At 42.5% G+C, this 12,690-nt stretch overlaps 1 protein-coding gene across 1 annotated transcript; it reads right to left on the bottom strand.

The window, feature by feature from the left end:
• Positions 1-6,600: 6,600 nt before the first annotated feature.
• LOC133888216 (protein IQ-DOMAIN 32-like) lies at positions 6,601-12,216 on the bottom strand. The gene is made up of 6 exons (XM_062328370.1): positions 11,882-12,216; positions 9,710-10,384; positions 9,453-9,623; positions 8,801-8,857; positions 7,096-8,710; positions 6,601-6,949 (listed from the first exon to the last, which is right to left on the bottom strand). Exons 1-6 carry the CDS (start codon positions 11,984-11,986, stop codon positions 6,930-6,932), a joined length of 2,643 nt encoding a protein of 880 aa, XP_062184354.1. The 5' UTR covers positions 11,987-12,216; the 3' UTR covers positions 6,601-6,929.
• Between the last annotated feature and the right edge of the window lie 474 nt (positions 12,217-12,690).

The following is a 12,690-nucleotide window of genomic DNA, read 5'->3' as shown; positions in this document are numbered from 1 at the left end:
AAAGAGAGGGGGGGGGGGCTGGAAAGGGGAGGAAGGTAGCGCGGTGAAGCTCTACTATTTTTTTATATGTGAACATCTTGGATCACGGTTTTTCGGTAAGCTTTTTAGACTTTTGTTTGTTTAGTAATTAAAATATCACTAGATCTAGTGTTTAGCAATATAATAATAGTTATATTATATGAGACCTAGGGTTTAACATGGTAATTAGAAAATTAGGCTATTGTCTTTTGTAGTATATTATAAAGATCTAGTTGAATATAGTAGGATAACCATTAGATGAATAGTTGTATTTAGAGTACAGTAGTTTCGATAATCCAGATTTTACAAAATAGTGATGTAAGTAATAATTATATATAATTATAAATTTAATTAAGTAGAGGGGGATTTAATTAGTTTAATTTGGTTAATTTGCTTAGGAGCACTATTGATTGTAGTGAACTAAACTACTGTTAGATGATTGTCGTTTCCGATAATTTTGCCATTGTTTCGTTATTCAGAAGTATATAGTTTCGGTATTAATATTGGACATATTTTTGGATGTTTTCAGGTATGTCGGATAAGCTATATTTTCAGATATATTACGGTGAAGGCCAGATTGTTTATGATCGTAGCGGTGTAGATCTATCTAGATTTTAGCATGTTGTTAAGGGACTTAGTAGAGCCAATGAGAGGACTATAGTGGGTGTGTGCAAGTGGCTGAAGCGTCATTTCCAACTGGATCCCCAGCATCATCGGATTACACTGTCGTCATGGGGTACCAGTTGCTAGGTGCTCTAGTACCCACACAACAGACCCAGGAAGAGGCTTTGATACCCTCGATCGCTATGAGACCTACCAGACAGGTTGTTCCATCGGACAACCTGGCCTACTCTAGGGGTCACGTGAGGGAGAACCAGCAGCAAAGGCGATGAGACCATGATGGTGGGAACAGCCAACGGTAGCAGGGAAGACAACACTAGGATTTTATCTTTGCTTATTGTTAGTTTAATGGTCTTATGTACTTGGACATTTTTTTATGTTACTTCTATTATGTGTTTCTCATGTCATATAGGATGTTTATGTCGTTACTATGTTACCAACCTTTTTTTTCCTGTGTTCTCATGCCATCCCAACGCGTACTGTCGTGCAACCATATCCACTTTCGGATCGTAACAGCGTGATGTCCTGTCAAGCAAAACCCATCACATTACAAGCCCTACTAATATTACACTTGCAAACCGAATATAACAATACATGATGGGGTACAATTTATTCAACTGCAAACAACACAGTACAAGCAGACATTACATAAGGCTAAGGAAACACATGGGGATACATTGCCAGAGGCAGGGCCTAGGATAAGGGTCAGGGTAAATATGATAAGCGTTACATGATAGCCAAATCACACATTTAGGGAATGATAACACAGTACAAGGTAAATACGAAATCAAATTCTCGATCGACTCTAGAACACATCCATATTACTCCCAGTTATTCCTCCAACTTGCCATGCGAGGCGAGATATAGCATCTTTTGGCGTTGTTGGCTCTCTCTCGACGCGATTGTTCCTGTGGTTCATCAATAATGATGTGCATGTGACATATGTATTCTTGAATGTTTGGTTCTATCCACGGGTCAATTCAGTACTGGAAACCACAATCATTCGTCTAGAAAATGTGATAGATGAGACAAGTAAATATAGTTAAGAAAATAGGAGTACTCTAGAATGTGGAAAACAGAAAAATCAATGGCATGCGTCGCCGAAATACTCATAAACTTGGACTACAACGTCATCTTCATGCTGACATGACGACCAAAACAAGCAAGAAAGAGCATTGTGGTTTCCATAAAAATCTCTATCATAGATGTCTAAATAGGGGTGTGGAGGCAGTGAATCGATGGGGGCATCGAGAGGATCAGGATATGCTAGTATCTCGATGCAATTCAAGGTAAGGAGATGTGTGAGGTGAGAATCGATTGGGTTTTGTTTATATATAAGAAGTTCCGACGATAGTGAATAGATATGCCCGTACTGAAAGGCCTATTAACTAGATTGCACCGGTCTATTATGGGTATCACTGAAAAGTCTATTCACTAGACTGTATCGGTATATTAGGGAAGCACTGAAAAGTCTATTCGCTAGACTGCACTGGCCTATGTGAAGGAAAAAAAAGATCCACACCGAGTTGTCTTCTTCACTCTCGGAGTGTGTACTTGAATCATGGTTTCAATGGCATGCACAATGTCTAATCAATATAAGACACTGCAACATTGACTCATACACAGTTTTTTTCAAAGCACAATGATCTCATATAATTCAATGTCTTCCATACAGAGGCAATAATAACTCATTGCTATATTTTTGCAGAATAAAATGACCATACCAAGCTACAACTTTCACAGAGAATCTCTGTCAAGCATCACTGCTACAATTTTTTCAGTTTTCATAGGGAATCTCTGCTCATTTGTCCTTATGCATAGTACTCCCATGCTCCATCCCCCAGACATGTCTATACACTCAGTCCATGTACTAGCCTCCAATCACTATAAATAACCACACCCTCAATCATAGATAGACCACCTATTTCTCAGCTCTCTCAACTGTAATATCTTTCTTAGCTCCACCAAGCACACCTGAGAAACATTGGAGGCGACCCTTGTAGGCTTCGCGAGTCTCACGACGTCTCTTACACCTATGGCAGACGCTTTTTTATGTGTGCCAACTAACAGTATGACCTGTCTCAACATAGACCACATGAGTATCTACCGGTATAGCGATATAGATCACTCATGTGGTGCTTTTCATACAATTTTATGCACTATCTTATTAATCTTTTCTCTGATTTTATTTGTCTAGTCTCCTCTACCTATCTGTGACATCGTGGGATGGCTGGATATGGGGCAAACTGAGGACTATAGGTGATGGGTTGTGTCGGAGGGTTAGCTCCTGTCGCAGGGATCCTGATGGACCCCTTTTTAGAGATTCGACCGGTGGGATGATTCTGAATATGTTTGCTTGGAGAAATAAATTGATATGAATGCAAAGGCAGGTGGTGAGGAATGATCTAATGCAGAAAAGAGTAAATGCGTTGGGGATTTTTAGACAGGTTTGGGCCGTACTGCACGTAACACCCTACTCCTGTGTGGATACTATAAATGTCCTGAGAATGTCTCCCAGGAATGTGCTAGCTACAAGAATGTCTGTCTATCCTAGAGCCTGGGGCTCCTTGTTCTTCGGTTTCTATGCTCGTACGAAGAAGTTCTTCGATCTCTGTTGGACTCTGTGTATGCCTATCTGAGAGTTCGAGCGTTGCCTATCCATTAATTCACACTTTCAGACTTGTCTTTATCCGTGCTGCCGGTTGCTTTAAATACCCGCCGGCGGTAGCGTGCCCCGAATGGGATGGCATGAGTTACAAGACGCCATAAATGGAAAAGACGTCATCATAGCCTCTGCGCGAAGTGACGGGGGTTGAAAACGCATCCCGCGCCCGGTCTTCAGTCGTCATGATGGCGCTGGCAACGAGCGCCGTGGAGAGGGCCCACCAGGCAGCCGCAGAGCGGCCCGGCGTGCCCGCCCGGTCTTGTTCGCCTGCCACAGCAGTGCGGCAGACGGAACACCTCGGGCCCCGCGATGCTATCCCGAGGCGCGCCGGATAGCGCTGGATGGGACCCGTGCATTAAATGTCCCCACGCCCTTCTGCCAGAATATGGCAGGAACTGACATCGAGCGTGGCGGGAGCAGTTGGAGGTGGCAGGCCACGCGCGCTCTTAAATGCGGCATCGGGCCTTTTATTGGCTGACACCTCATCGCTGGACCCCTGTGGGGACCACTGACGGAGGGGCTTCCTGGGTCGTCGGGGAACCGAGTGCTCGGGGGTCACTGTTCACCTCCCCAGGCACTCTCTCCCGAGAACGCACTTTATTGGTCCTTGGGGAACCGAGTGCTCGGGGGCCACTGTTCATGGCCGAGCACTCTCCCGGATTTGACTGTACGGAACCTCGGGGGACCGAGCGCTCAGTGGCCGCTGCCTGCAGCCCCGAGCACTCTCTCCCGGAACTACCTCCCTTGAGTCCTCGGGGTACTCGGGTGCCCGAGGGCTACTGCTCGCAGCCCCGGGCACACCTCTCCCGGTACTCGGTTCTCCTGGTTGTCGGGGGACCTAAGTGCTCGGGGGTCACTGTTCACCTCCCCGAGCGCTTTCTTCCCGGTCCCTTAGTCTTCGCAGATCATCGGGGAACCCGGGCACTCGGGGACCACTGTCTGTGGCCCCGAGCGCCCTCTCCCAGGACTTAGTCTTTTTTATTTCGCGGAGATGACCTCTGCGGGAGGACGCCACGTGGCGGATTGCTGGCCTGGCCTCGGGATTCGGGGACCCCTGGTTTCTGATTCACCGACAGGTTGATATGAGCATGTGCTGGAAGAGAGAAGCTTATGAACGTCAGGAATACGAGTAATAACATGAGGAACTACGACTGAAGTGTCTGTAGAAGGAGCGCATTAAGAATGCAACGAAAGAGCGCGTCGTGGCTGAAGCATACGAAGCAGATAGTGAAAGAAAGCGGGAAAGGATCTGTTGTGCTAAGGCACAGGGCCTTAATGCTTGGGGAAAGAGCAAATATACTAAGTATACTCATTAGAGAGCATATATTGTAATCTGGTTTATTTTTATTTCTTAAGGCATGTTAAGTTTAGCTGCGGCACGCTATTATATTATTTTTTATGCGTATCGTGCATACCAACGTTTGTTGTCGTTATTTTTTTATAGTTACTATCCATTTGCGAAATGACGATAAACCACATATCTCATGTAATATTTATCAGTGTATATAACCTTCATACAATTATTAAAAAAATAGATTTTGTATACTCATCACGTTACTTCACTAAAAATTACTCATACAAATTTACATCAACTAAATAAAAAAATATCTAAAAAATATATCGAACCAAAATTACGAAAAAAAATTAACCATTTCGTGATGCCGTTTGGACGACAACCATTTTTCGCGGAATGAATGTGCAATTTTTTTCAAATTGCCGTATAAAAAATTATTAATTGAAGTATACAAAAGCTATTTTTTTAAAAAAAAACCCTCAACGCTGCGCAACTTCAAGACTCCAGCTGCAAAGCCCAGAGGCTTTTCCGGCCCGTATATAGGCCCATATAACGTTTTTTTCCGGCGGCCTCCCGGCCCGTGCTGAGGCCGTTTCTCCCGCCCGCGGCGCACTGGCGCACGCGGCTCCTATAGTCCTATCTGCGGGTGAACCGGTCCGCCTGTGCCTCTGTTCTGGAAACGCCAACCAACACAGAACTAGATCGTGCCGTGCCTGTGCCTCTGACCTATGCAGAACAACTGCAACTACTTGGAACCTGAGGGGAGGATGAACACAAGAATCGGATTTTTTTTTATTTTTGAGAGCAGCAAACACCCTAGTTCACATTGCGCACATTCAACTATTCAAGTACACAACGCAAAGCAAGTGCATTTTTTTAAATGGAATGTCTTTATTCCGGCCTTGGCATAAGTTATACACTCAATCATATATTATTACAAAGTTCAGCTATAGTTGTGGAATGGATCAAAATATAGCCTGAAATTTTAAAAGTAAATAGGTGACAATCAAATTTAAGCACAGAGTCTATTAGTAGATATTCACTCATACTTGAGGAATATCTCCATCACACTTGTTTCCATGGTGTGGCATGTTATTTTCATTGCTTGCCTCGCTTATCCCTTTAAAAGAGGTATCAATATCGTACCCAATGGATACTCTAAAGATAACCGATATATAAAAGTTAGATTTTATCTTACCAAACACAATATCATTTCTACTTGAACATATAGCCTAACAAAATGCATTTGTTCTAACTAAGATTTGTAATCTCATAGTTAATTTTACGTTGTGCAGCCAGCTTCCGAACAAGTGAGCTACAGACTTTGGCGGTGCCAAATCAAAAGCAATGTGTAGTGTCCTCCATATGAATTTAGCAAATTGGCAATAAAAAAGTGCTGGATCATCTCATTTTTCAGTTGTGTTTAGCTAAATTATCTTTCATAAAAACTACTCCTTTGAGTAAATAACATAAGAATATTTTTGTTTTTAGTGTGAGTTTAAGTTTCCATATAACTTTGTTAGTATGAATAAAATCCACATTAATGAAAGTTTTATAGTGAATTAGTTCGATCATTAAGTTGTACTAATACAACTTCATCAATTAATTCATATCATTTAGTTAGTCTATCCCCCTTAGGCCATCTCCAACGGAGTCTCCAAATTTGAAGATTCTAGTGCTACAGTGTTTTGCGGTATACTGTAGCACTAGAAATCCATCTCCAACAGATCCTCTATTCAGTGATACAGTACTGCTACAGTGTTAGGGATAGGGGATGCTGTAATAGTGATAGGAGATGCTGTAATAGTATTTTGAGGATGAAGATTTGAGGTAGCTGTTGGAGATGATCTTAGTGTCCTCCGACAGGATACATTCAAGGGGTTCGGCCTAAAGAACATCCGCTACTGTTGCATGCTTTTTATGCAAAGTGCATTGAAGGTCCGTGTGCCACCATCCAGAGTACTGGTTCGAACAGAAATCAGTTCAGTTATGCAGCTATAGATACAGAAAGAAAACTCTATCCACGCCAACATAAACTTCAATATTGCCAAATATAACAGACAGATCAATCCACACACTTCAGGCCGCTGTTGCATTACAAGTCAAAGACGTACTATTACACACATAAATCACTATCAGTTAAATAACACAAAGCAATAAGAACCAACAAATGTACATATATGCTGTTGCTGCTCTTCTTCCGACCATACTCAGTATTCCGACAACGAATGAATAAAGAAAAAAGCTGATGAATTAGAGGGTGTGCACACAATTGGCAATGACAGCCTGAGAATCCATCTAGATATTTGATGGCGTCTCGGCACGTGCTCGTCAGATATGCCATCTCTTGTCTGCACACAAGAAGGTTTGTTAAGAGATTAAAGAGAAACACAAGGTCATTATGAAATGTCTTGACGTAAACTTCAAAACACAACTGGAAGTGCAGATACAAGGATAGAGTACTGAAGTGATCGGTTAATGCAAATAAAGCACTCACCAGATGAGCTGTGAGGAACAGTGCCATTGCTTTTCACGTTTTGCTGAGCCTGGGATGATGATCGCTGCATGCGAGGAGATGAATCCTGCTTACCATTTGTCATGGGCAAAGAATGCCTTTTCCTCGGATTGTTGTCCTGTACATCTGGGCTCATCTTTGGGGACACGTTAGCAGATGCCTTTGCTCTTGCAGATTCTGTAAATTGCATATAACTTGGCAACGGGTTGCTGTTGCTAATGCGAGGTTCTTGATCGATGTGGTCAGATTTAGCAACCTTGCTTGAGTTCTCTCTCTTGGCATGCCTAGAATCCTTTGAGAAATTATCAGTGCTGCGTCGTCCAACTGATTCACTGCTTGGACTAGCCAGTGACCGCTCGCTTGCATGGGACCTGGGCTTTTTGCTCTTGCTCTTTTTGGTATTAACAGAGACCTCACTTGACGGTGTTCCATGAGATTCTGAAATGGTGGCTCGGCTCATCGGAGTTCCTTCAGGTGTGGCATAAGATTGTACAGATTTTTCTAAATGGTCATGCAAATCTGACTTTTCCAGTTCAACATGTGCTTCCTGAACAAGCTCAGCAGTAGTGGCAACATCAGTAGCGTGGCCATTCTGTTGTGCCTCCTTTTGCGGCTGGGCTTCTACTTCAGGGGCATTTTTCACTTCAGAATGCACAATATTGGTGTCTTCAACAGCTTTCTCGGCAACATAGTTTCTATGTTCCAGAGCTCCAATCTCCAATACTATCTCCCCATCATCACCTTCCGATCTATCTGGTGAGTCCAGTGTAGAGGAAATTGAAATTTCAGTCCCACATTCTGAAGCAGCAACTATCATTTTAGAATCATGACCACCTGAGCTTACTGGTATGCTTGTGTCATTATCTTTTATTGAAGAGTGATCTTCTTGTGAATGAGTATGTTCCTTTGACTTGCTTGCCCCATCCAGATAAGATGAACTGCTGGACCTGCTGACTGTTGAATTTATACTCAGCTCTTCAAATTTTAACTGTGCAGCAGCAAAAGCTGGATTGCATGACTTTCTTGCCACAAACCTTTTACCTTCCATCTCCAGTGTCTCTTCAGTATTACAAGCATCACTTATGTCCTCATTGGATAATTCAGATTTTTCAGGAAGAGTGCTGGGCTCCCTTGACGAATCAGCTTGGGTAGATTGTTGATCTGAGGGCTCCAAAGACTCGTCCACAACATTTTCTGTGTTTTGGTCAGTCACTTGTTCAGCATCAACACTAAAATTTTCAATCAACTCTGATTCAGGATCACCTTTGATTTCCATCACTGAGCTTTTATCCGGGATGCATGCTGGAGCCTCCGAGGCACTAGATTCAGATGTCTTTAGTGTCTCTTTCACATCATCAGGCACTAACTTGGGGAAAGATAGATCTGAGTCCAAAGGAACAATCTTATCATCGTGCTGAGCATCTTCTTTCAACTTTTCAACCACCAACCCACTATTTTCTCTATGCTCTGGCAAGTGTCCCGCATTGATTGGAGGAATTAAGGCTGTCCACCTCTCCATCCATTTCCATGTAACATCAGATTCTGAAGGATCACATTTTATGTGAACGAATTTTGAGGTAGACATGCTGTCAATGAGCTGACAGAAGATACACCATGTGAACATGAGGATATCGAAACTGGAGAAGATTGGATGAAAATTTACTATAAAAGTATCATTAGGTCTTACCTTGAGAGCAAATCCATTACGAAGCAATTTCTCACTCAACGAATGAAGGACAGTATCCTGCAGTGGAAAAAAGAACATGTCAACTCCTAGTATCAAGAAGTAAAGGCTCGGTTGCAACTTGCAAGAATGTTCATACAAGGGTAACACTCAGCATTCTAAGACAAAATATGATGATGCACTTACATATTAGGTGCACAATAGGATGATCACTTTATTCACTTACGCAAAGGGTTGAATTTCACAAGATCCAACAAGAAAAAGATAAGAAATAGATGTAGCAAGTTGAATGGAAAAGAATTTTTTTCAACGCCAGCAACATATTGACGGCTTCCAGGTTGCTAGCTAAAGCAACTTGGAAAAACTGCACGCGATCTATTCTGCATGGCTGCATATAACACCTTAGTATATTGACGTTGCTAAGCCTCACTCAGCTGATTCAGCAGGACAGTTTCTACTGTCTGAACACCATCATCTCAAGGTAAAAATCCTAGCAATAAATGATAAATCATACTTGGTCTGATTGGACCATGTAAAATGCCATTCTGTTGACTAACATTGATCTCATGCTTTTCTATCTATAATCCACATGCAATACACTTGATGCTAAATTTTTCATAAATAAGGGTGCCTTAAATAGAAATCCTTTGCTCACCTGAAACTTTCCTGCAGATTGTTGTGCCTGATGAGCCCTGACTAACCCTTGGATTTTAATAATTGCAAGCAAGCATTGTAATGATTCTGCAGCCTGCTTTCTAACTAGATGTCCACGTATCACAGCTTGCAGTTTCACGAGATCCTTATGATTCGATAGTTCTTGCCTTGCCTGCGACATGGAAATGGATAATATCATATAATGCTGAAAGAGAAATAACTTAGCATAACACTAGAAGGTAAATGATAGCAACATACAATAACTGTTCTGATGCCAGACTGAATGACAATAGCAGCAGACTCCAACTGATCTTCCTCGGTGTTTGCACTGCTTTCTGCAACAAGTGGTGTGGTTTCCTCCTGCTTCAGCCCTGTCGATGAGACAGGAATACTTTCGTTTGATTTTTCAATCAGTTCCTCAACAGCCTTTTCCGAAGTCTCGTCAATTGGATTTTCAATTATCCTTTCAGTTGGCTCCTCAGATGTTGTCTCTGTTACCTTTTCAGCCAGCTCTTCAATTGGTCTGTCGGTTATTTTTTCAGTTGGCTCTGCGGTTGGTTTTTCGGTTATCTTTTCAGCCGGATGTTCAGTTGACTTTTCGATTATCTGGTCAGCTGGCTCTTCCATGGGTTTGTCAACAGGCTTTTCAATTGGCTTCTCAATCAGCTTTTCATCAGACTTCTCATGATGCAGAGGCTTCTCCTCTAGCTTCTCTTGATGTAGAATCTTCTCATCTGCCTTGTCTTGATGCAGGGGCTTCTCCAAGGCATAAGAGTATGTTGAAGAATAAACGTTGTCGCTTGGTGTATTATCAGACTTTGCTTTGCTCGAACTAAGAGTTTGAGGTTCTGAGATATCAGAGTTCTTCAACACTCGATGCCTTGTAGACCTCCTACGAAAGCTCCATCTGCTTTTATCTGATATGGCCTTGTTCTGAAAGCAGCCAACATGTACAGCAATCGTTAGCATGAAGTCATAATTGATACCAAGAGTTTCAGCCAACATGTACTGAAAAATCTTTGTTGCTTTCACACATATAAAAAAATTAGACAGCAGATTTTAAAACTGAAAGGTAGTAATGTCTATCCAAGCATACCATCAACACAAGAAATACCGCTCTCATTCAGCCTCTGCACACACACACACACACGGTGGTAAATTCAAATGGACATGCTTCATCAATCACCAGTCACCATCAATTAAGTCAAACACACACGTTGATTTTCATCTAATATTTAATATTTATGTTTTCTTTTGTTAGTTCATATATTGTTTCCTTATAAAAATCTTATCCAAAGGTTGTAGTGGTAGATCTATGCATTAATTTATTTCCAAAAAATGGTGCAGCACTATGTGAGGAAAGTAAATTGATCTGATTTAGGTAATACTTGGCAACAAAGTGCACCACTTGAAGTGTGCATGTGCTGACAGTAGGTGAAGATTATAATCTCAAGCAAAATACCTTTGATTCATTATTACTGCCAATGATCCATCAAAGTTTAACAAACGTGATTCATCGGAAGAAAAAGTTCAACAAACTCTATGTATTTTTTCAATTTAAATGAGCTAACTTGCCCCACTTCAACAGGTACAGTTATACAGGCTGTCCTGTGGAAAATCCACAGCCCATTTCCACCGCATGTTTCGCATACGCGAATTCATCGATGTAATTGTGATTTTACCCAAGATCTTTAAGTCATCTATGCAAGAAGATTTGCTCCAGAGTCAGGCAACACCTCCCCTGTCTTGAACTCAGTAGGCGATACAGTCATCAGTAGCCCACCGTTACAACAAAATTGTCAAATCAGGAGGGGACAAGGCTAGAAAAATCAACCCCGCAGAGGAGAGTGACAGACGCAACAAGCCGAGGATACACAGTGAAAGCACCTGCATAGCAGTAGCATAGCACTACATGGAGCAAACAAAGACTGCAGCATCAGATCCCTCGTTGCTATCCTGCATGGGATCGAGACGACAAAGCCAACACCCCACGCCATATCACTTATCAGACATGGCACCGCCTGCAGCCAGACTTAGAGCCATGCAGCAAAAGGAGAAAAAAAAGGAAATTTTAGGTGAAGAACCTTGAAGAATCATGCTTACGAACAGATGAAGCAATTTTCGACCAGTCAACCTCGCAAACAGTTTCGAAATCAAAATTAAGCCTACGAGCTGAGCGAGCAGAACGATAGGGTCAGTGACATATCACCCAATTCACCACTTGATTCTTGCTCCCTACGACGAATTAAACCCAGATCTACCAAAAATCACGTACACCCTGCCCCTGAACTCCATGCATTCCGCAGAGATCTACCGAAACAAGCACACAACCCCGAAAAAGAAGCAGCTTCGACGGACAAGACGTCGTGCAAAGACAAAGAGGCCGCATTTCGCGGCGCTATGACGCGGGGCGGGCATGTAGCAGAGTACCTCGTCGGGGTGGTTGTCGGGGTCGGCATCGGAGCCGGCGGAGGGTTCGGATCCGGCGCCGGCGCAGGTGAGGATCTTGAGGCAGCCGTTCTTCGACCGCGCCATCGGCGGATCGCTTTCGCCGCCGCCGATTGCCCCAGTCAGTCAGTCAAGTGCTCTGCTGCGCCCGCAGCACGCGTGCGTTTCTGGAGTCTGGAGCGGAACTGGACGCAGCGGATGGCGGCTCTGCTCGCTTGCTCCTTCTAAATTGCGTGTTTGCTTGCGGCTCTGCTTGTTTGCTTGCGGCTACACTGCACGACGTTTTTATATTTTGAAGGCCTCCTCGGGCCCTCCGCTGCTTTCTCCACTCTAGACCTTGCTCCTTTATTTTACTTCTCTGTGTGTGTTTTTCTCTCTTTTTCACGTTCAGTAAATTAAACGCCTGTTTGTTTCCTTAATTCTGGAGTGTAGATTACGAATTCTATAAATAAACTATTAGATTTTGAAAATAAACTCATAATTTATATTTGGATTATGTCATAATCTACTTTGAAGGAGCTCCTACAATCTATAATCTATCTTGAAAAGCTTCTACAATCCACCATTTAAAATCCAGATTTGCATAATTCATGAGAAACAAATAAATACTAAATCAGTTGGATTCAAATTATAGGTAGCATGTTAAGGGCGACGACCCGAACTATTTGCATGTGAATTCGTACGTTTCGAGTAGAACATGTCTCGGTTTAAAATATATTCAGAAACAATATCTTTTGCTTTTAGCTAGTTTGCTCCTTGTACACTTTTATATTCAGAAAATGTTTTAATTG

Source organism: Phragmites australis, chromosome 13 (genome assembly GCF_958298935.1).
Source record: "Phragmites australis chromosome 13, lpPhrAust1.1, whole genome shotgun sequence".
NCBI lineage: Eukaryota > Viridiplantae > Streptophyta > Magnoliopsida > Poales > Poaceae > Phragmites > Phragmites australis.
This window is presented reverse-complemented; position numbering and strand designations above follow the sequence as displayed.